Below are 24,831 nucleotides of genomic sequence, written 5' to 3'. Positions count from 1 at the left end.
TGACGAGTGTCATACCCCTCGATTATAGTGCACTTGAATTAGCCACCTAGCCTCACTAGCATAGCTTTGGGCAGTGAAATTCCTATGTGAAGTTAGGTGATTTATGTAATCAAAACCAGGAGTCGAAACTATTGCGTTTTTTAGTTTTTTTTTCTTAATTAGGTCGATATTTCACATTTGATATTTTCTGGGAGGACGAAGATATTTTGAAACAACCTCGTTTGCTAACAGCGCCATAAACCGCAGTTTTTTACGAACCTTGGCCATAAACCACTTGCTACGTGCTTTGGCCGCCATCTACCGACAGTATACCAAATACGGTCTATTTATAAAGTGTGACGTAAGTCGAACCGTCACGTGATAACGTCATAAACGGTTTAATGGATACTTGAGTTGACTGATGATATTTAGATCAAATTGTAAGTTGTAAAATAGATGAGTAAGCTAGTTTGTATATTTCACAAGACCCGTTATTATCAAGTATATAAGTAATATAGGCTTATTGTATATCAATTAGGGTTCTAAGTAATATTTTCGCATTTTAAGGGAGGCTGAAAACTAAGCCTTAGTGATAATGGAGGATACCCACCAACTGCAAAATAAGCCTCCAGCTCCAGCTGATGATTCTCCGTGGTGGCTGAAGCATACGGTTAAATTTGTTGCAACTGCAGGACCATTAGGTAATTATTTTTTACATTTTTGTTAATAAGGAAAATACAAATCCATATAGATCAGATTGATTAATTAGTAGACAAGAAAACACCCAAAAAATATATTTAACTGAAGCCAATAATGAAGCCTACTGTAGCTAAACATCAAAACTGTTTACCAACACTCTTAATACAAATAAATTTAGTACATTTTTGTGAACAAAATTTACGTTAATAGCCTCTAATTCCACATTAGGCCATAAATATTTTGCTCTATAAAATTGTTCCTTGTGCACGATTAATTTATTTACTGGGGTAAAATTTCATACGGTAATTAGTAATATGAAAAATATTATTTAATTAAAGCTTTCTGTATATTCATTTTAATAAGTATTAATTTTGAATGATATTTTAGTTGCAATCGGATTAGGAGCATTTGCGTGCGTCACCATTTACCCAACATGTATATTAGCTGGGATAATGCAAATGTAAACATTTATCAGATGTGACAATTCAAAAACCTATAGTTTAAAATATACCTCTTGTTTTAGGTTAATCGGAGTATTTGTTGTGGTAGTAGAGTCACCATGTTTATGTCCCTTTTTGGACTTTGCACAAGTTCCGGGGAAATTTTTTGACCAAAAACCCTTGTGGATGAGAGCTATAGCATACGTGGTGTAAGTTAAACTTAAACACCTATAAAATAATAAAAAATAATTAACTTAAAATCACATCATAGCTTGGCTATTCTTCCAATTATAACATGCCCAGGATTTTCAACAATTTTGGGATCAGGTTTAATATTTGTAGCTGGTAGTTTATACGGAGTTTTGGCTTTAGGAAAAAAGTAAGTTGTCTTGAGACGCATATTTTCCTTAATATGCCTAAATGGACTTAATGAATTTCTCACATTACAGGGCGGATTTGAGCATCATGAGAACCAGAGCAGCCAGCACCTCAAATTTGATAGGCAACCCAACTTCCCAGGTATAGGACGTATACACCTTAAATTATTTTTCAATTTTTAATTAAAAAAAATCAGAAGTGCCCTTACTTGTGTTAAATATATTTTTCATATACTTGTATAAAATAAACCAGTTTTAAATTTTTTTTTGCTTCATTTTATATTTGATTTCATGCAGGCTCAGCAATTTGCGACTGAGCAAGTGAGCACTAATTATTTACTAATTAACATAAGGGAATAGTGTTATACCATAAAATGGCCCAAATAACATTCTGAATATTACTTGTAAAAAAAATAACTTAAAAATCAAATTTCGATGGGTTTAAAAAAAATAAGTTAACATTATTCCTTTAGAGCGTTTTAACTAAACCCCAAGGCTGTAAGGCACTAATTGACTAACCCTTAAATTTTCAGACTAACCAGTTTGTGGCTAATCAAGTGCAAGCTCAAACTAACCAGTTTATGAATAACCCAGGCCAGTTTGTGAACAGCGCTAATCAGTTTGTGGGAGGTTACAGCACCGGGGAGGCTCCACCCGCCTACAATGACATAGAGGGTGGATATAGAAAATCATAAATGTTTCATTTACTATCATTTTAATATGGTAAAACATACAAAAGATGCAGTTACAAATGCGTAACTATTGTACACCAACTTATAAAAGTATTAGGGTAATAAACTTATTTTCATATATATAAATATTTTATAGGCCTATTTTTACTAATTCGTTCTGGAGAAATTTTTCAATAGCTCATAACCATACATTTATAAATTTTTTTAAGTAACCAAAATTGTTAAATTTTCCTATTTTTAACTTAAATACTTTGCAAAAGTTGAGATGATTTATCAAAAATGTCAATATTAAAAGGTAGTTGGATTGTAATTTTTAAAAGGGAGGAAATTGTAAATAACGTTGTATATTTTTAGGTCTTGTATTGAAAAATTCTTAACTTTTCCCACTAATTTTTGATTAATACTCTTAAATTCATTCATTTATTGAAACCAAAGGCAACTAATAATCAGCCCATTGTGGTACACTGTGCATGTTATATTTTCTCTAAATATGTTATAATAAACTTGTAAAATTCAGTTTATTAGAATAACTTGCAAGTGGTTTGTAAACTTGTACGCAAATTAATCTGTAAAATGGATCATTAGCTTGAATTACAATTTGAATTAGCCTATTAGTTAAATTATGGACTACAAATAAACTTCAGTTATAAATACTATATAAAATGTGTTTTAATTCGAGTAATAAGCTTGATTTTCAGAATGAATTGCAAATTGTTTAGCACGGAGTCACTAAACGTGTAAAAAATTACATTAACATTCAGCATGTCTGATTTCAAATAAAAATTTTAAGTTTACTCAATTTAGATTTTTTCAATCCATAACTAAAACTAACCCTACCACTATTATATATTTCTAAACAAAGTTTACTATGATATTAACTTCTAAAAAGTTGAGTGTTCATTTTTGCAATGTTGATGAATAATTACAGAAAAAGCCCACTTTTGTGTATGTTTTCATCTTATTTCTGTTAATGTAAATTTGCTTTTGCTTGGTATTTTGGTCAAGTACAACATATCCAACCTTACAATCCAACAAGACAAATTGATCAAAAAGCTAGCCAACTATTTCATAGGGTTGATTTACTGTTTCTTAAAAATAATTTATGCATAAGTTAATTAAATTGGTTTTGTAAAAAGAAGCGAAAGTAGCGCAATTTACATGTTGTTTAATGTGGAATGATCAAAGTACGCAACTAATAGCACTAGTCACGTGATAACTACTTCAAAACCGTTTGAAACTTAGATAAGCCTAGGAGAAAAAAAAACAATAGGATGTCTCAATTGGTGACATAGCTAGTATTATTTTGTTAAATAATTTTAAAAAACTGAATAAATGTGATGTTGTATAATGGCAATTAAGTGAAATAAATTATAAAATTATAGCAGACTGAATTTTTTGGAACTTAGTGAAACATTTATTAAGAGTAATAATTATATAGTTTTTTCACAATCAAAATATTTTGCATGAGCATTTGAAATTCAAATAACAGTAAAAAAAATTACATCTTTGGTATAAATTGAATATCCTCACTGTGGTATCACTTCCCAAAATTGCGCAAGTACATAACTGATATTGATATTACACTTCAGTCTAAAGCCCGTTTTTATCACTTACTACCAAGAACAGAAGTTCTTGCATTGTTCTAATAAATGCAGAAATAACATTTTCCAAAGAAAAATATATCTATAAATATGTATGAAAATTTTCTATTTTGATATAGCAATACTGCAGCAATTTTATTAAAAAAATTAAATTATTCTAGCTAAAGAATATTTTATGACTTCCAGAACCAGGGATATATATATATATATATATATATATATATATATATATATATAACAACATGTAACTAAAAAATATTTTATGGGCTAAGATTTATCTTGGTCTTGAGTATAATCATGTGATGGGACACCGAATACGTTCCACGACGAAGAATTTCTCTTCTGAGACTCTTGAGACATTTTCTTAGATGTTCTAATGTCTCTCAGACCAATGCCTGAGTTATCTAACAGACCCAAACAATTTCAAGCAATTATTTTAACTAGAATGTTAAATATATGTACCTTCAGCAATTTTTTCATTTTGTGAGAAACAGCTAAAGAATATGCAGAAAATAACATATTAGTGATTGTGATGTTCAATTTCAAACCCAAGAACGGAAGCATTTAGCTTACCCTTCAATTCCCCCTAATGAATGTGGTCTTCCGTTCTGATTTTTGCACCTATATTCAACTCCTGCAAAACTGTGTCTTTGATTTGTTCGAGGTGGAGCTTAGAATTTGAAATAGATAAGAAGTTTAAAATCGCACAAAACACAATAAGGTAAAATTACTATTACCTTCGAGTGTTTTGGAGATAATTTTATCAAAAAATCCGGAGAAAACCACAAATCTATTAGTTTGTGGTATGGTTTTCTCCAAACTGTAATGCTTTATCAAAAAACCCAGAAACTTAGGTGAGGGCCTATCAATGGCCAGTTCTTGAGGAGATATGTTTTCAACCTACGTGTATATAGTCCACGTCAACATAGTTAACGAGTTTAAAACATTAAAATGTTATATTTACTTTAAGAAAAGCCTCAAACAACTGTTTTCCACAACCCATACGTTGCCGAGATTCATGGACGTAAAAATCCAAAATGCATAAAGGGTTTACCTCGTGAAATTTGCCAATTTCATCAACAATAAATAACTTTTTCCTCCCAACTTTTAAAATTCCAACCACACATCCTTTACCATCGTAACTTATTAGGTGAAAAGGATAAGAATATTATACACAGATATTCCCAAATTTAAGGGTAATAAGCGTACCTTTCAGAATCTTTCATAATATACAAAATATGATCTGATATTTTCAGCTTGTGCGCCGTTGTTATTGGTATGTGCAATGATTGCGCCTATACCAATGATGAAAATCATTAGTTAACTAGTTTTGTTATTCTGATAAAACTAACCTTAGCCGATGCTTCTCCAACTTTGTCAATAACAATACACAAGAGATCACTATTATAGGGATATGCCATTAAAAACTATATAAATTGTGAACAATAAGCAAAATAATACCAGTCATTTTTCTCTCCATTGCAACCATTTTCTGCAGCAGGAGATCCAAATAACGAATGTGTTATAGGATTAAGGCAACAAGACCGTCTAGCATCATTGTTAGGATTTTCTTCCTTGCTTGTCTTAATATTTTGAGCTGGTAAGTCATCCAAGTTAACTGCTTCGAGAGTATTATGAACAACACATATGGAACTATCTCCTTTCAGTATAGGCCCAATTTCGAAAGGGAATTCCATGTATAGGCCATAAAAATCAACGTTTGACAGATAGTAGGCCTTGCACTTGTCAGAATGCAAAATATAAATACATGTGGGCTTTTAAAATTAATGAATCTATGATAAAATGCTTTTAGAAGATCTTGAAAACTGGAGAAGTTATTTTATAAATAAGGATACCTAATTATAGGCTATAAAAGCTTAAATTAGTGATAGACAACTTGTGATATCACTGTGCATTCGTGGCTCGCATTAAAATTACAAGGTCAACTTGTCTTCAAGGTTGTCAAGTATCTGGGTTACCACTAGATACCGCCATAGTATCAAGATAAAATGTAAACAAACCATGGTCCTACTCCTAGTAGCTATGGGGCTTTCACTGGTCACATCATTTCATTATATATTTTCTTATTTTAAAATAAATTAAAAATATGTTTGTTCAAAAAATTACAAGTGGTGTGTTTTTTTCATAAACTTTGATAAATATTTTAATTAAAAGAAAATTAAAATCTTCTACAGTAAGTAGAAATAATTTAATTTCTATCTGTTTGTGTTGTCTTTACCATGACAGCTTGATGGCAAAAAGGCAGTTATGGTGTTCTAGATGGAATAAGGTGGTCTGTTCAAAGGGTCTGTTAATTACTCTCGAGTCTGACTACCCATGTAAAAGCTAAAAATTAATAGTGTGTAGGGATATTTACTATTTGATAAACCATATTTTTGGTGTCATAGTTTAAGAAAACCACTATATAAAGCATTTCTTTAATAATAAAATCAGAGAGAGCCTACATAGGTAAATATTTCCAGCTCTCCAAAAGATATAATATGTTCTTCTGATCCTATAAACCATTTGTATACAGAGATAATTTGAAAATCCACAATCTAAATATGCTTTTTCAGCAAATACCTTCACAATTACCCTCTCATATTTGACAAAGATTTTATTCCATTTCCCAAAATTTTGATAATTACCAATGCTAACTTAAGTATTTGGCATGTCACTAAAAATTTTCCAAAAAAAGTACCCCAACTTTTAAAATGTCACACAATCTCTTAAATAAGCTCAAAGTAGTATTTCAAAATAAGATAATCTTATCTTATCAGAGCCTACATATTTGCAGGTCACACTAGCATATTTAATATGAAGCTATAATGTTATCAATCTACGTTTATTTGGATTTTAACAGTTTGCAATACTGAACAGAAGGGTAGAGTACGTAGATTATTTCTGTTCTTGCTAAGAAAACCGGCTATTTGAAATCTTTTTTAGTAAATAGTTCTATTTGCATTATATGTTTGATTGACAAGACGGTGATAAGTTATAAAAATTGAAAATCACTTAGTCACAAGTCATAAGGATTGGACCAGTTACGGTACTAGTCCTTTAGCTAAGCAGTCTAAAAATAGGAGCAATTATCGGGTTACTAAAAATACTATGATGGCATTAATAACTTTGGTTTCATTCATCGCAATGTGCTTAGTATCATTTGTGTTAATCGGTATATCAAGCCCTTATAAAACTCCCACAAAATTTGTCCCAATTGAAGTTGTTACTGGCAATGAGAACCAGGCAGAGCAATACCAGTACCAAGGGAATTGCGACCAAAATATTGTGGATGAAATAGCCAAGTATTCAAAGGTAATCAAGGATATCGTTAATTACACTATCAATGGCCCAGAGAAAGGCGTTACATACAATGAATTGGCAAAATTCGTGGACAAATTTGGACCTAGGATAGCTGGTTCCCAAAACTTGGAAAACGCTATTGACTACATGGTGGAACTGATGAATACCTACGCAGTTGAAAATGTGCATACTGAACCGGCAATTGTACCACACTGGGTACGAGGTAACGAATCAGCTAGACTTATAAAGCCAAGAGTTCAAAATTTGGCCATGATGGGTCTTGGTGGTAGTGTTGGAACACCACCTGAAGGAATTACAGGACATGCCATAGTTGTAAAATCTTTCGATGAACTTAAGAACCGAAGCAAAGATGTAAGTTTGATCATAATGATTAAATTATGTCATACAGAGTATTTCCTTTTCACCTGATATATTATCTCGTTTTAGGTTGCTGGAAAAATTGTTGTTTTCAATCAAGACTTTGTTAGTTACGGAGTTACAGTTGAATACCGAGATTATGCTGCTGAGGAAGCTGCCAAACTGGGAGGAATTGGAGCCCTTATACGTTCTATTACCCCATACTCTATCAATAGCCCCCATACAGGTTGGCAAGATTATGCTGATAATGTAACACAAATACCAGTTGCTTGCATAACTATTGAAGATGCTGAAATGCTCCACAGAATGGATCAAAGAGGTAAAAGCAAATATAGTTTTTGTTACCATAAAAAGTTGTCCGCAATGTGAAGATAATATTTTTGGTCTAGGTGATGAAATTTTTATCGAAATAAAGATGGAAGCGAAGAATCTGCCAGCTGCCATGTCCAGGAACACTGTCGGAGAATTGAAAGGGCAGCTATACCCTGAACAAGTAAGTTCATACAGAAATTGAAAATTGACACAGTACCTTCAGTTTCAAACTATTTGTTAATTCTATTAAAACAGGTTGTGCTTGTAAGTGGTCATTTGGACAGCTGGGACGTTGGTCAAGGTGCCATGGATGACGGAGCTGGTGCTTTCATTTCATGGAGAGCTCTCTCCATTATAAAGAAACTTGGATTGAGACCTAAGCGCACAATGCGTTCGGTTCTTTGGACTGGAGAAGAAGAAGGATTATGGGGTGCACAGGCATATTTTAATGGCCATCGAAGTCAAAATGACAATTTCAGTATTGTAATGGAATCTGATATTGGAACATTCACCCCAAGAGGATTGACATTTTCTGGCAAGAACGAAAAGGCCCAATGCATTATGAAAACTTTGATGGATCAGTTCGCATTCATGAATGCTTCCAAAATTCAATACATGGAAGAAGGGTCTGATACAACACTATGGATGCAAGCAGGGGTTCCAGGAGCTAGTTTAATCAACGACAATGAAAAGTATTTCTATTATCACCATTCAAATGGCGATACTATGACAGTAGAAGATCCTCATACACTAGACTTATGCACAGCCTTATGGGCAGCAACTTCATATGTAATTGCTGATTTGAAAGATATGCTACCCAGATAATAAACTTTAACGATTTTCATTTCACGCGATTTTATACCATTCAATTTAAGTTAAATACTAAATAATACTCAAATTATAACATAATTAAGGGTTAAGGGTTAGCCCACCAGCTCAAGCCACAACAATGATGCAATGTCAAAATATTGTACACAACTTTCAAAACTTTTTCAATACAAAAAATGTTTCAAATCTCAATTTACGCCAAATAAATATAAATTTTCAGTATTTTACCTTGTTGTGAAGTAATATCCTTTAATAATTATCATAAAACCTAATTTAAGAAAACATAATAACAATATAAAAAACGCGTGACCTTTGAGACTCGTCTTACGCGCCATTTTTGTCAGTGATGCCAGGTATTTTCCAAAAAATCTATGTATATTTTCTATGAGAGAATAGCTCATGGAGAAAAGTAAGGAGTCTTGTTGTGAAATATGCAGACCCGTGACGTAGAAGCATGGGGGTGACAGTAATGTGGTCAAAATCAGATCCTTTTTCACACGTGAAGCAACATTATGAATAGAAAGAGAGTGCACAAGCAGGATCATCCATGGCTGCAAACAAATCCCTTGGTCATGCAACCACTGCAGCTTTCGTCAGCCCCATTTTCCCACTGGTATCATAGTGAAATAAGTGAATCAGTGCAAGGACAGTATCTACTGTCCGTGATCAGTGACGCCTTAAAGGTTCACGGGATTGTTTGAGAAATTCGGGTCGAATTTCATTTAGTTTATCTTTATATTTTTCCATGATCTAGGAAATCCATTAATTGAATAACCCATAACATATTGTTAATATGCATCCATATGATTGTGAGCAGTCCATTGCAATTAATAGTGAAATTCTTCACCAATTATTGCATGGCGGTCGCTATACAGCAGTTATCTTTTATGCTCGGGCTGGCGTTAAAATCCAACGTTAAGATAATTGAATCAAAAATTAACATTTCAGCCAGAGATTCCAACAGTAGACCCTTTTGGGGCTCATCAGTATTGTAGTAGACTGTTTAATTTTAACGGAAGCCCGAACGTAAAAGATGTCTACTGTATAGCGACAATGGGAGGCCCCTTTTTCAATTTTTTTTATGTTGAGCATGGCCCCCTGAAGCTCGGAGCTCCCCGCGGGCCCTGCGGACCATCAGCTACGCCACAGTATAATAGCGATCGCCATGCAATATTATAGTGGATTTTATAAATTAAAAGGTGGTCTTGACCAGCTTGTTAAAATGTTGTTCTTATGTCACAAGACAAAGCTTTGTGTTAGTATATTCTTTCCACGCGCGCGAGAAAAATAGATAAAAAATCTATTTTTCTCGCGACTGTAGCGCGCACTCGTAGACTTGTAATTTAAGTAAGAGACTGTGCCGTAAGAGCCACATTAAAACAATAAGGCCATATATTTCTTTATAAATAGAACTATTGGTGAAGAATTTCAGAACGGTGAGTGTCAGTGTCGAAAAAAGTGTTCCTATTAAAGGGAGTATGAACTAAATTCAAAAAGCGTCTGCTAACAGGCGCTACGACTTGTATTTATCATAACTAGCGCCAATCACCCCTATATTATGTTATACCTGGTGGCAGAAATATGAAACTCGTTGATCCACAATAAGAATGAAAGTTGATACTCCCTTTAAGTGATTTCGTTAATTTTAAAGCTGATAAAAAGTCTGTAAATATTTCCTAATGACAAATAAGATAGAAACAAGCCAGTAGCAAAAATAATTGACGGAATAATTCTGCAGAAAAGACTTTTTCTGCGTGGGTAAATTGAGGAACGTTAGGCCCCATCTTTCGCTTAGCAACAATCAACTTCCATTACATGATGAAACATGACAGAACCCAGTTTAATTTAATCTAACAGAGACTATGATAGTTCATTGCCCCTATAATCATACGTAACTACTCAGTAGGAGGAGTTAATAGGGGGAGTGGACATCTGTGACATTTTCGCGAGTTGGCACTCTTCAAGAAATATCCCGCCTTCGATCCTGGATACGTACTGTTCATCCCTGGCGTTTTTCCGCGGATGAAGGCAGCTAGAATGAGAGGTGTTCCGAGAAAGGAACACGCCATAAATTGGCGTCAAAACCCTAACCGGCGTTTCAGCCGAGGAATAAGGTTAAACGGTGGTTTTCAATAGGGAAGAATTGCGGCGCATCGTAATGCATTTTTCTTTACGCACCTAAAAACGTTTGTACATTTCAAACCTTAGCGATGAGCCTGCACGCGCGCTAGTTAGCGGTAGAAAACGGTTTGAATCGGTTTAAAACGATTTCTTTAGCCTGGTTCACACATGGACCAAGAATCTAAAGGGACTCACTGTTTTGGGTTTAAAAACAACACGTTAATACCAGGCATAGGAAAATCAAGGGTAATTTTAGTTCAATGTGGACAAACTTGGCGTCGCTGAAGTCGATTTCCAGCGTAATTTCGTAGAGAAGCTGGAGCGTTCACGTTCAATTTTGACAAAATGGTGCCGTTGTTTTCGGTAAAATGATTAGGCTTAGTAAGTTTTAAACCTTTTATTTTTTTAAATTGGGCCTTTAAAAGTTAAGTAATGGTAATTAACCATTGTGTTAAGTAAAAATAACCAATAAGCCGCGTATGGCTGAGGTTTTTTAATCAAATTTATTGGAATCCATTTTATTTCTAAGCCTAAAAAATTTAATGAACTAAGCCTAACCTAGCTTTATCGCACGTACTGTCTCCTAAGCCCCAACTCGCAGTGATAGTTGAACAGAATTCTTGAGACGCTTCCAAGCGGCTGATGTACCTTCCGATTTAGATCACGCCTACCGGATCAAAATATCGAGAGCAGTGAGTCTCTTTAAATTATTGGTCCGTTGTTCACACAACTCCTTTAGTTTCGACACGTAGCTCAACTCTCAGATATAAAATAGCGGAATAAGCAATAGGTTGAGTAGGCTTAAGCCTAGAAGTCCAGAACTTGGTAAGGATCTGAGGCGAGCGTAAGGTCAGGGCAAAGAATATAAAGCCCCAGGAGTGGAAGGTGTAGTGATACGAATCGGTAATTTACCCTGGTAACAGTAATTTTAATTTACAATTTTCTCAGGTAAATTACGAAAATGGTAATTAGTGGTAATTACCAGGGTAATTTACTGTGGTAAATTACGAGGGTAATTTACTGTGGTAAATTATCAGGGTAATTTACTGTGGTAAATTACCATCGTACTCGTGTTTCACTTTCTCAATTTTCTTTGATCTTTCGGGCTAAAATGTACCTAAAATACGTGGCACAAGATTACAAAACTCAAAACCTAACGTTATTCGCGTTTTAGTGTATTTTTCCATCGTTTAATAATGTAATTTAACTCCAGCAAATTTAATACTAGGTCATAGGCGTAACGCACTAACTCGAAGAGCTAGGCACCGCTGCGCCACCTAAATTCATTTTGGTTGCGAATTTCCAAGGAGTCGAAGGCCGTGTTAGAAAAGCTTGATACGTTTAATAAGAAGAAAATAGGGGAAGTACGTATCTGTAGAAGTCGTCGTGTGACCCACGAAAACGCCTTTTTACGCATAATAAACCAAACTGAAAAAGTAGTCCTACTTTTGTTTTGATTCAACACGGCTATAATCGACGAAAGCAAATACGCCTTAGCTCAAATAGCAGAGAATGAGAAGGGCAATATGTTACAATTGTTCAATTTAAGAAAAATGACTTTTTAAACGATGTATTCATCCGCGATTTCCCGCCAAACCGTTTTGGCGCGAAAATTCGTGAAAAGTGACGCCTTTCCAAAGCTGACTAGAAGCGTACTTCCCCCTATTTTCTTCTGGTTTAATAGGAAGAATACTTATGTCTAGCCCTGTTTAAGAAAAATCAAATTCATGATTCATCTGTCGTCTGCTAAAATGTTAGTTTTATTTTCACTTGGTTATTCCGAACATCTGCGTTGGGTTCAGTGTTGCCAATGTGTGGGATAAATCCCACATTGTGGGATTTTTGGCGATTTTTTGGGCTGTACTAGTGTGGGATAAAGGGATTTTTCGGCGAAAATCATTGATTTGGTGGGATTTTTCAGCGGAAATCATTGATTTGGTGGGATTTTTGGCCTGAATTTTTGAAAAAGCCCTATTTCCAGAAATTCATAAACCGAAAATATTAGACTTCTATAATCACAATAACCATAATATTAAATATCGCCCAATGAGAGGCGACGTTTTAACTTCAAAAGTCGCCTCTCATTGGTCGCCCGTACAGATTCCGGGATTTTCAAAACACACGGCGATTTCGCGTTGGCGCCGTCTGCTTTTTTCGGCGTAGTTTTTATTTTCTTAAAATTTGAGTTTAAATTTTTTCTAATGACTGTAAATTGAAAAAATATGTAGTTTTGGAAGCTGAATAGTTTGAAGGTACTGTATTTTCCGATTTCATTATCCCTTTAAAAATAAAGTAAAACCAATTTCCGGCCATTTGACTTTCCAGGCCTTAGGAAAGTGCCCATCTTGTGACGAATAAAATACTAGACCCGAATCGTAAGCAAAAACCGCATTTTTCAAATGGCATTTCCCACCAGCGCTCCTGCCGAGAGAATCGCGAAACGTTTGCACCCAAATACATAGTTTAGACTTAATATTTGTGTGGAAATCATTCGTATATCGGACACAGTGGCGCTGCTCTAAAAATCCATTTCTCTATTTGGAATGCTTATCCTGCCGTATCGCGTATGGTAAGAACACTCTGACGGCTTTGGCCCCGCCTACGCGCTCCCCTCTCACGCTGTTGTTTGTAAAGCTGGTTTCACACTCGACGGAAAATATGCCGGAAAGACGATAATAAACGCCGAGATGAAAATTGATTCCCATTTGATATACCGCTAACGTTCAACTTTACGCTGCTGATTTTCCGTCGAGTGTGAAACCAGCTTTAAGTTAACATAGTGACGTCAAAAAAAACCGTCAGCCACACCGAGACGAAAATCTGCCGCGATAAGCATTCCAAGTAGAGGTATGGATTCCTGTTGAACGCAATAGGACGTGCCTTTAAAGGGTGGAATATGATCCTGAACTACGTTATTAATTAATGCCAAGGTTTGTTAAGGCGGAACCAAATCATTTTCCGGGTTAAATAGCGTCTAAAATGAATTGTGTTTTGCTCGTCCTATTTCGATGAGTCATTTATCTGGTGAATCCGAAGCGGAAATGACTTTACAGTTGTTGCAATCGGATATTTTAAGCCTTTAACGTACAATAAAATACTGAGGCGTTGTATCCTTTGAGCATATGAAGGAAGGACCAAAGAAAGCTTCATATTATTTTACCTTTCGATAGATATTGAAACAGAAAAACAAAACACTAAATTTAAATGCTTAACATCAGGATTGGATAGCTTGAACCAAGTGTTTTTTTTAAGCTTTGCTACGAAATTATTCCCAATTATTTGTACATTTTCTTAACAAAATACTTACACTAAAACTAAAACATCTTCTTGGCCAAAAGATTTGTATATAATCGAAACTAAAACTTCGCTTCTGACAAAACTTTTGTAAAATTCAAAACCGAAACTCAATCTAGAACTACAAATTTTAAAACAATAGGGACTTGGCAGCATGACGTCACGCCGTACCTTGGCCATGGCCGCCATTCTGGTATAGCTTTTATCCCCAGGATAAAAACTATTGAAAAAAACTGTGACGTAGCACTGCCAAGTACCTATACTGCTGTTCTATAGTTGTTTATTGGCTAATAATAATAGACTAGGCACAGAGAAATCATTAAAGTATTTAACAAGTCCTGTAAGAATATTCACAGAAAATAAATAAAAAGTTAATTTTTTAATCTGGGAATATTTTTTGGTACTTTAATTTTTTCAAACTCAAATTAAATTTTAGTTAATAAAGAACAGTATCTACAGTTAAAAGAATTAACACAAGCGAAAAACTTGTTTAAAAGTACTATAAACTAGCGTTTTAATAAAACCTGGTTTAAACCAAAAAAAAAACGAATTATCCAAAAAAAACGGTTATTTTGGTTTTTTAAACAAAAAAAACAGTTTTTGTCTAACCCTGCTTAAGATTTGGCAAGGGAAAATATACTTTCACTGCAGTAACGCCATTAGATACCAATAGAGTAGTATCACTCTGTAGCTTTGGGCTATGGCCGCCATTTTGAGGGCAGTTTTTTATCTATGGGAAAAAGCATGGGTGACGTCGACATACGTCACGCCGATATTACTCTATTGTAAAATATCCGAAGTCTTAGAGATGGCGCCACCTAGTATGAATAAAAGCATTAAAATTGAACTTCTCTAGGCTTCGCTCGAAAGTCGAAATCTTTGTTTTCCGCAAGCAATTTGCGAACGGGTCTATGCGAATACGGAAATAAAATATATGATGAACCTAAGCATGTAATCAGTTCAGTCTTGTTTGCAAACACAAATAAGGAAGCGAAGTTAATAATTTAAGTTTTTTTATATCAGCTGATATAAATCAACGAACGCGGTTCATGGCCGTTACGAAACCGTAATGAACTCATCCCGTAATCCCACCATTATAACCTAAAAGCGCTGTCAAAGGCAGGCAGGCAACGCCGTCAACATGTACTGGCCCCTGCTCTCGCCAGAACTCCCAAGCGGTTTCCCACCCATTGTATTTCCTAATTTAAGGCACCGTTTTAGAGATTAACCCAATGACGCGTCAGGGTTGCGAATAGTTCACGAGCAATTTACGTCTACACCGTCGACAAAAAAAAGATAATTAGCGTTTCAAGCTAATTTGCAGAAATTTGCGAGGGTTGATAACCGTCTAAGAAAGTGGATAAATGCAATTTTACTTTACGTCTGTCAAGAATATATTTATTTATACTTCGAGAGAATGGCTATCTCAACCCACTTCACGCTCTCCCAGTAGACTCCACCCCTTATATGTCAATCAAATCGGCCCGGTATCTCATTGGTTCTCGAAAATGATACGTCTTTCGAGGCGATTTAAGAGCACGCTCAGTGATGCCTTGGATAGTAGTTTCTACCTGGATATATCACTCTATAGTTCCGCGTGCATTTGCGAAGTGTTTGTTACGGGTTCTACATTGTAGAAGGCTACGAGTTACGGGAGTTTCGGAAATACTCCGCTAACTCCGCCGAAGCTATAATAATAATAAATCAATCAGCTAGGCTAATACCCAAGGCACCACCTTAGGCCTAAGTCATCAAGCGACTTTTGAAGCCATTAATTCAGGTGGCCGGGTTACAATGCGTAGGAGGGTGGTGGCCAGCCCTGCATGCCACGAGATCGAGCCAACAGCTCCCTACACTAACTATTACCGTTAACCTCGACAAGTTTTTATGGAAGGGGAAACCGAAGAACTCGGGGGAAAACCCCTTAAACCAGTGGGGAGAGAACTTGCAAACTCAACGCAGAAGGAGTTATTCCGAGTTTTCACCCAGTGCCACAAGCTGGGATCGAACCCGGCTCCTCTTGCTGCGAGGCGAAAGTGCTAACCACTCCGCCACCCAAAAGCCATTTGTTGGTCAGCTTTTTTCAAGTGATATATCCATGTAGGAACTACTATTATTAATCCAAGCTCAAGAATTCATTTGGGGGTGCTGAGCATCCCCTAGCGCCCCCCCCCCCCCCTAAACAGGCCTGGTAGAAGGCCCTATGTAGTATTCAATATAACTTTCTGAAGGCCAATAAAGAAAAAAATTTTACTTGATCACGCACAAGCAACATTGCTTATGTGGTCGAAGGTGGTGCCTTGGGTATTAGCTCTATTTAAAAAAAAAAATTGTTCTTAAGGTTTTGGAAAAACTAGGGAAAATTTGGGTTAAAAAGGGAAAGTTTAAGGCCCTGTGAGGGAAATTTCCGGAAATTTAATTTTTGCTACTTGGCATCACTGGGCACGCTGTTGGATCGTCGCGACATAGTCATTCTCTGTATAAATAAATATATTCTTGGTTTGTCAAGATTTAAATATCGTTTGTTCGTTGACGCCTGAATAGGCCGTAACATTATTTTAATTATATGTACAAAGGTTTACCTTGAAAAAAATCCAGGGCAACCTTACGGAACAAAAAATCCAAGCTTTCTCTTTTGGGCCATTTAAAAATTAAGGTGTGTTTACCCCCTTTTTACCCCTACATGAACACCTGCGAAGTGTTAAAAAGATAAGAATACTTTGGAGCTACCATTGTCATTCAAACCTCCTCGCTACGGTTTTTAAAAGGAGAAAGGGCTGATTTTCTCCTCCCCGTTTTGGGCTTATTGCGATGCTAGGAGGGTGAGGGGGGGGGGGCGAAGAGGTGGTGCTATCTAACAAAATAACAATAGGGACAAAACCCGAATGTTTCACTATGGAAATGCCAAAATTTGAAAGTTCCATATTAATGTTGATTTAGTCCCATTTCACCCAAAATCATTTCTCCCAAACTAATTTTCACCCAATTCCATTTCACCCAAAAAGATATAAACACGACATTTTAGTTAAAACGTATTATATTGAGGTTAAACAATGGTCTGGCAACCACTTCGTCCTTTCGAACTTGAAGAGACCGTTTTTTAACAGCTTCCAAGTGATTCACTTAATCATAGTAAAATGATTAAATCAGGGTTATCGTGATTAAATCAGGGTAATCAAGATTAAAAAATCTAATCACGATTTAAACGAGATTTAATCATATTAATCATGATCTAATCTTTTTAATCAGGATTTAATCATTTAAACGAGATTTAATCATTCTAATCATGATCAAATCTTTTTAATTAGATTTAATCATTTTAATTAGATTTAATCATTTTAATTAGATTTAATCATTTTAATTAGATTAAATCATTTTAATTAGATTTAATCATTTTAATTAGATTTAATCATTTTAATTAGATTTAATCATTTTAATTAGATTTAATCATTTTAATTAGATTTAATCATTTTAATTAGATTTAATCATTTTAATTAGATTTAATCATTTTAATCACGATTTAATCATTTTAATCACGATTTAATCATTTTAATCACGATTTAATCAATATAATCGGTCGAATCGAGAATTTATCATTAAAATCAAAACTAAAGTACGATTTAATCATACTAATCACGATATAATTTTTTTAAACAGGATTTAATCATTTTAAACAGATTTAATCATTTTAATCAGATTTAATCATTTAATCATGATTAAATCAGATTTAAACATTCTAATCATGATTAAACGTGATTTAATCAACTTAATCGTGATTAACTTGAATTTAATCAACTTAATCGTGATTAACTTGAATTTAATCAAACTAATCACGATTAAATCGGATTTAATCTTTTGAGGGGTGCGTCGTTAATCAAGGAAGTCACCTGCCCCTCGATTCACTTTATGATTAATTTGATTATGTTGATTTCTAACACAAATTATGGTTTGACATTCAGTCGCCGCCGTAACTTTACATTGTTTGTTGTATCACCTAAGTTCACATTTCGGCCACCTCAGTAATGGGGCCCATAAACGTTTACTTAGTCGACTGTCCGATCGGCTGTCTCACGAAACAACGCCGTATACATGTATATTTTAATGATAATATTACCGTGATGTCATTATCACGATATTGGAAGCCAGTGACGTAAATAGGCTAACGCACCCAATCGCGTGCATTGGAACGCGCAAAAATTGACATGTCACAGGGGCCCATTTTCTTATCTTGCATTGGGGCCGAATTTTCCTAGCTACGCCACTGGGCCACCTATTTCACAGAATCTTGAACTAAATGGCGCTAGTTACGTTACAAACAAGTGGTGCATAGTCTACGGCTTTTTTAAGCCGTATAATTAGGAAAACATGTTATTGCGAAATCAAGTGTAAGAAATCTAAATATGTCCAAGGCGAAATATACTACCAAAAGTGATATAATTACCAAAATTGTGTCAATATAATCGTTTTTGAAATGAATGCTACATTCAAAGTAAAAGTGTCGCCTGGTGAGAGCTTCGATAATTAGCATTGAAAAGTATAGGAACTTGCATATTTTTTGTAACTATGTCACTTTTGCTACTACCAAGAACGATAACATATAATTCGCAGTTGGTTACAAGTCCAAGACAGAGCTGGGTGAAAGTGTCAGTATCGAGAAAAGATTAAGAAAACTAGCAATAAGTACTTATGTTTATTATGTTACTTGTGATAAAATGTAACTTAACATTTTAAAGATAAATAGTTTTTAAAAAAAATTATTTTTAAAATTTGGAAGATCTTTGTACAAGATAAAACCAGAAGGAGATAAAGGGGAAGGATGACACCAGGGTTCTCTACTGTAACGGCAGTCCGACCAACCTCTAAAAGGCGCGAAAATATGGCGGGAGTACACACTTTTTCAAACCAATTTACTCCCAAAGATAAACGTAGTCCCGAGAGATCTCCGCGGTACAATTCCGCCTTGTTGTCTGCTTAAGTCGACTCGAGTAACTGGACGATGTAGACTTTGTTTGTTTGGAAAGCTGGAGGTATGTATTTTATCTCAGATTTTAATTAAAACTATTAACAGTTTTGACTATTACCTTTTAAAGTAGTATTTGTTTATAATTAAATTATTAAAACCGGAAACTAAGGACTAGTTTGGGTTAGCATCAAAGTTAGAAAATTAGTTATTAAACAAGGCTTACCGAATCGTTTAGTTCCCTCTTTTTACTATCGCTTTCCTGAACGGTATTTACTTAAACATTTAACTTGACTTGGCTTTATATTAACTTGGGTAGATTTAAACCTTTTACCCCGCGAAATTAAATCAACTTGAACAGATTTACTAAGATTCGCCGCCATAGCAATCTATTTTCGCGTCTTTCGCGACGTCAGTGAGTCACGTTTCTGACGACATCGTTTGTCATCATTACGGCATACGCTTGTCAGCCAATTAGAAAAAATCACGAAATTCGAGGTTGGTCGAACTGTTGTTACACTCGTAAAGCATTATAGCATATGGGCAGTGCCATCCTTCCCCTTTATCTCCTTCTGATAAAACGCTTAGTTTTGACCTGACCAAGTGGAAATAGTGGTCTAAACATAAGTTTGTACTACGCGACTTTCCTCGGTCACCATTTTTCAGTTCCACCAGGAATCCATACTTCTACTTGGATTGCTTATCGCGGCAGATTTTCGTCTCGCTTTGGCTGACGGTTTTTTTGACGTCACTAACAAACAACAACGTGAGAGGGGAGGGCGCGCAAAGGGGATTTTTTTCTCTCGTAGGCGGGGCCAAAGCCGTCAGAGTAATCTTACCATACGCGATACGGAAGGATAAGCATTCCCAGTAGAGATATGGATTCCTGCGTTCCACCATCCAAAACTATTATAGACAAGTTAGTTTAACACGGCGTAATACGAATGTAATTAAGTTTAATCATAAGCCTATCAACCCTAAGTTTGAATCGAAAGGCAGTGTTGATTCAAGCAAACGACTGGCGAAAGTACAGCGCTAAATCCACCCGGTGGCGGAAAAGAGAAACGTAACGCGTCCCGCAATGCATGATGCCAGCTGCTTTGGTAAGAGAGAGGTGCGTAGAGAGAGAAAGGGGGAAGGAAGAAGCTTCAATTTATCTCTACCAGGTGCCGATACTATCGCCCGATTTCTTCTTTTTCGCCCGTCCAGTGGTGGTACAAAGGGCGCTATGCGCGTTTCAAACTTGGAGGTGATAGGCTTATGTTTTAATATATTCCTATAATGAATCAACGTCCTTGACACCTAGGAGCAACAAACACAGCACCCCACACAGGTTTAACACAGCGTAATACCAAAAGTAGCATAAGACCCCAAAGTGTGTCAGAACGGTATCGTAGTTAATGAGAGTTTGTCGCAAAGTAAAACAGGGAAACGAAAGGGGGTCGGAAAATACGTCATCAAAATTGAGGTACTCCAGCGCCGCCGAGTGGAGCGTTTTAGAACGTATGTCTACGGGCTAGTAAATCGAAGAGATAATACACTAATACGCATATAAGAAGGGAGAAGACCCTTTTACAGGGGTACCGCCATTGTGTGTACATTTTTAATAATCTACTTGTTACTAGATGGCGTCATCAGTTTACAATCCGAAATAACAAAAATTATAATATCCGCGAAAGTCTAATTTAAATTGTGGTTATTTAAAAGCTGAAATTTTGTATAACTATATTTTCTAAAATATTTTATATAAACTTTCAGCTTGAAATAGCACTTACATTATATAATAAATATAAAAATTTGATTTTATTTTTCAAATTTTGCGCCAAAATATCCACGCTGGTGTCATCTAGTGTAGAAATACGAAATTAAATTTTTATACTCGATGGCGGTTTCTAAAGGTTTGTTTCCCTGCATGTAATATGCGAATTGGTGCATCGCGCCAGATTATAGACTAAATATAATGTTGCTAGTACTCTTCCAAAGTTCCAACTAGCAGGTTATGTAGTCTATAGTGTAACTAGGTCTCACTAGAAATTTTAATAGGCGTGAAGGTACAGCTGACACACTTTTGGGTCTTACGCTACTTTTGGTAATACGAATATAATTAAGTTTAATATATTCCTAGAATGAATCAACGTCCTTGACACGACATTGAAATAACTAAACAGTCGAATCGGGACAGACAGTATGTGCTAGTGCATACGCTTCTGCTCGGGGTTTTAAATCGCGGAATGAAACGACGCGATTGTCAACGTACTCTGACTCTGATGGCTACTCGCCAAAATAACTCTTAAAGAAGGCAACTAAAAAATTCCCCTCTCGAGAGAGTCAGCGACTGCGGCAATTTGAGAGACAACGTTATTAATCATATACTGGGAAACCAACTGCGAAGGTTGACGAAACAATGCAATTTCTTCGTTACAAAATAAATAAATTTCAATTGTCGACAAAAGTGCCGAATAGTTCAATAAACTGCGAAGGTAGCCGCGATGATTATGATGATTTGGCCAAAATGAACCCCCGCCGCCATAGTTCACTTTTCGAAACGTCTTTACGCGAGTTTATGGGCATGCCACGATTGCCACGGAAATTTGGACCCCACAAAAGAATCCAAAGTTCTCTCATCTCCTTCTTTATGGCTTTTTTTTAAATGCGCGGGGGGGAGCGATATTTTCGCTTTGTATTTTTAAAGGGGGCAGGAAATAAGAGTGAGGATGTTCCTGGAAGGTGGGGGTGGGATTGTTATGGTGCGGCGTTGCCAGACGGTGAAGAAAATCGCCCAATTTGGCGGCCTTCGTTAAAATCAAACTGAGAGCTCATTTAATAGCCAAATTCAGTGGCGTAGCTAAGGGGGGGGGGGTCCACCCCGGGTGCCATACGTTTGGGCGTGATTTGGGGGTGACACCCGACCGTGAAAAAACTAAAAACTTACACAAACTAGAGACTAGTAAGTAGCACACCATGATATCCGCCCCGGGTGTCGCTAGCTACGCCACTGGCCAAATTTAGATAAACTGTTTAAATTTAAAATAAAATTATATAAATTTAAGAGCTTAAGCAAAGACCTTTAGAATTTCAGTGCGAAATTAGAATGCTTTGCAAGCAGTGCGATGAACAATTATTGAATGTACGACTACAGTGGCGTAGCTAGAGATTGTTCCGCCCGGGGTGGGTACCCAAGTTTGCCTCCCCTTTCAATACACACCAAAATTCAGTCTCACCCCTCAAACTATTTTACAGGATACCTCCCATGCAAATGGCGCCCCCAAGAATGTGCTGCCCGGGGTGGACCGCACCCTCCGCCCCCCTCTAGCTACGCTAGTGTACGACTAATTTCATTAATATTCATGAGGAATCTATGAGTTTTACTGTGAAAATTGAAAAATACGGCGGAATGCATATTTTAATATTTAGAGTGAGGTTAAAACTCATAGACTCCTCATGAATATTAATGAAATGAGTCAAACATTAAATGATTGTTGATCGCATAAACCGGAAGTTACGCCCTCCAAGGCTCTAATCTAAAGTATGGCGCGAAATTTTAACCTTTGAAATTATACTCAAAAAAAAAAACTACTAAAATTTACCCGATACCGGATTTAATTTATGCAAAAACAAAATAAACTTGTGAAACAATCCCTAAAGAACTAATGCGTGAAAGTGGGCTCAAAAACCTGCGTTTCAAGTCAGTCTCGAATACATTAAAAAACCAAAATCACCAAGGTCATCGCGATATGTATATAGTTCAATTTCTATCGTCACAGTTTTTGCAATAACTGGGAGGTGAAGATTAAAAACATAAGTCTATTATAATATTCCATAAGTGTGTTCTTTAGTCGAAATAATTTTACTTTTTTCAGTTGGCAGAGAGCCCCTAGCGACTAACGCGAGCAGGGCCGTGCAGAGGTATCCTGAGGCCCGGGGCAAACTTACTCGCGGGGGCCCCTTCGATTTGCACCCCCCCCCTTGAGCCCTAAAAACTTCTCCCCCGGGGATTTTGTCCCCCCTCTGCACGGCCCTGAACGCAAGAAGCACATTTAGTTGAAAATGTTGATTAATAGTTCTTTTTATAAAGAAACGTGGCCTTCTTGTTTTAATGTGGCTCTTACGTCATAGTATACGATAAATATAGTTTTTTCTAGCGCTCGTGCCAATAATATACTAATAATGCAACTATTACTGTTAACACGGTGTAGAGTGTCGTACCCAAAAGATCCCTCTAGCGAGAAAAATTAATAAAAACCAAATTACCACGCGCCTGTCCTACGCCTCGGCACGCGCTTACTATGACGACGAAGGTAAGGAACGCTCATTAAGCCTAATGGTTTAGTTTGAAGTTCAACAAAAATGTGTGTTTAGAAATATAACATTGGAGAAAATGGCTCGAAAACGTATAGAAAAACTTGTAGAAGGTGCAGACTGTACACACAATCGTACGTCTACAATCCTACAAGTTTTCACGTTTTCGGACGGTGGCTTAACCGGTCTAATATAAAAATAGGAAACTGGCATACTTACGTCGAAACGTAATCATTAACTTACTTTAGAAATTATTTTAGCGCTTTCACGCAAAAAGTCGTTCGCGAGTGACTTTGGTGCGGTTTTTAGGAACAAGTGGGCGGCGGTAGAAACAAGTGAAAGTTGGCAAACTCGCCTCGCGAAAAAGTGGCTCGGCATCATTTGTCTCTTTGGCAAAAATTGTAAAGAGTTGCCCGTAGACGCAACGCGAACTGACGCGGTCTTTCGGAATGTTTTAGGATTTAACAGCGCGCGGATTCGAGCTATATTTCTGTCGAAAATTTTAATCGCTAACTGAAGCCAACAGTTATGGATAGATTTTCGCTGGGGCCTCCCAGTTTGCCAACCACCAAGAAACCCAAAAGAAGCGTTTCTCTTATCTCGACTCAGTTTAATTCTTTGCAAAGAAGTTTGAGAAAACCCAGGTTGGTAGGCTTCATCGTTGAAAAAAATTTCATTGGAGCGTTTCGCTGTGATAAACGGGCTGATTATGGATATTTTTCGTTTTTCAGAATGGGGTTTTCTTCATTTTTACAGAGTGATTCAGTTAAAACCGGGTAAGTTCAATGTTTAATGACATTTTGGGTATATTTAGGTAACAACATTTTAGGTGTTGTACTCGCTTATCTCCCTATCTTAATAATTTAATTTGTTTGAAACATGTATGAAAAAATTCGAAATTTTTTCTAAATTACGTAAGTAATTATAACTACCAATATTGCATCATTAGACTGAGTAAATTTGGCCAGAATGAAACTGTAGGAGTGTAGATTGTACAAAATGAAACTGTAGGAGTGTAGATTGTACAAAATGAAACTGTAGGAGTGTAGATTGTACAAAATTAAACTGTAGGAGTGTAGATTGTACAAAATGAAACTGTAGGAGTGTAGATTGTACAAAATGAAACTGTAGGAGTGTAGATTGTACAAAATGAAACTGTAGGAGTGTAGATTGTACAAAATGAAACTGTAGGAGTGTAGATTGTACAAAATGAAACTGTAGGAGTGTAGATTGTACAAAATGAAACTGTAGGAGTGTAGATTGTACAAAATGAAACTGTAGGAGTGTAGATTGTACAAAATGAAACTGTAGGAGTGTAGATTGTACAAAATGAAACTGTAGGAGTGTAGATTGTACAAAATGAAACTGTAGGAGTGTAGATTGTACAGAAAAAAGCTACGTCTACACTCCTACAAGTTTTACCTAAACGTTTTCGAGGGGTGGCTTAACCTGTCAAATGCACGCGTTTAATTTTAACTCCTCTAGTAAGAAATATATCACAAACTTCTGTTTATAAATAAAATTGTACATTATTTAAGCAATATATTT

The 24,831-nt window shown here is 36.0% G+C and overlaps 4 protein-coding genes across 8 annotated transcripts in view; 3 read left to right on the top strand and 1 right to left on the bottom strand.

Annotated features, from left to right (window-relative positions):
• Positions 1-285: 285 nt before the first annotated feature.
• fwe (calcium channel flower) lies at positions 286-3,562 on the top strand. Of its 3 annotated transcripts, none has more exons than XM_090175170.1 (8): positions 286-419; positions 547-680; positions 1,066-1,138; positions 1,202-1,327; positions 1,390-1,497; positions 1,568-1,637; positions 1,793-1,816; positions 2,029-3,561. In XM_090175170.1, exons 2-8 carry the CDS (start codon positions 575-577, stop codon positions 2,188-2,190), a joined length of 669 nt encoding a protein of 222 aa, XP_090031296.1. In that variant the 5' UTR covers positions 286-419; positions 547-574; the 3' UTR covers positions 2,191-3,561. The 3 variants fall into 3 exon arrangements, with proteins under 3 accessions (XP_090031296.1, XP_090031295.1, XP_090031297.1); XM_090175169.1 differs by having other exon boundaries at positions 322-480; positions 2,029-3,562; XM_090175171.1 differs by having other exon boundaries at positions 348-488; positions 2,029-3,562.
• Positions 3,563-3,600: 38 nt separating this feature from the next.
• Positions 3,601-5,947, bottom strand: LOC149945449 (alpha-tubulin N-acetyltransferase 1-like). Its single transcript, XM_090175167.1, has 8 exons — positions 5,250-5,947; positions 5,141-5,189; positions 4,998-5,083; positions 4,753-4,930; positions 4,526-4,688; positions 4,362-4,458; positions 4,251-4,282; positions 3,601-4,192 (listed from the first exon to the last, which is right to left on the bottom strand). The coding sequence occupies exons 1-8, from the start codon at positions 5,483-5,485 to the stop codon at positions 4,056-4,058; spliced, it is 978 nt and encodes a 325-aa protein (XP_090031293.1). The 5' UTR covers positions 5,486-5,947; the 3' UTR covers positions 3,601-4,055.
• RhoGAP15B (RhoGAP_ARAP and RA_ARAPs domain-containing protein RhoGAP15B) overlaps positions 5,854-24,831 on the top strand; it is a 36,649-nt gene continuing 17,671 nt past the window's right edge. Inside the window, exons 1-2 of one of the 3 annotated variants that reach the window (XR_016480882.1) lie at positions 23,631-23,927; positions 24,015-24,059. Coding sequence is in view for 1 of the 3 variants with exons in the window: in XM_090175162.1 (XP_090031288.1) it covers positions 23,812-23,927; positions 24,015-24,059 (161 nt within the window). In the remaining 2 variants the exon portion in view is untranslated. Of the gene's footprint in view, positions 5,983-23,630; positions 23,928-24,014; positions 24,060-24,831 lie in introns of those variants that run through there. The other 2 variants (XM_090175162.1, XM_090175165.1) reach the window with 2 other exon arrangements.
• LOC149945448 (carboxypeptidase Q-like) lies at positions 6,665-8,831 on the top strand. Its single transcript, XM_090175166.1, has 4 exons — positions 6,665-7,463; positions 7,539-7,788; positions 7,859-7,962; positions 8,037-8,831. The coding sequence occupies exons 1-4, from the start codon at positions 6,900-6,902 to the stop codon at positions 8,604-8,606; spliced, it is 1,488 nt and encodes a 495-aa protein (XP_090031292.1). The 5' UTR covers positions 6,665-6,899; the 3' UTR covers positions 8,607-8,831.

The sequence above is a fragment of the Leiobunum rupestre genome, chromosome 5 (assembly GCF_980474605.1).
Source record: "Leiobunum rupestre chromosome 5, qqLeiRupe1.1.hap1, whole genome shotgun sequence".
Classification (NCBI taxonomy): domain Eukaryota; kingdom Metazoa; phylum Arthropoda; class Arachnida; order Opiliones; family Sclerosomatidae; genus Leiobunum; species Leiobunum rupestre.
This window is presented reverse-complemented; position numbering and strand designations above follow the sequence as displayed.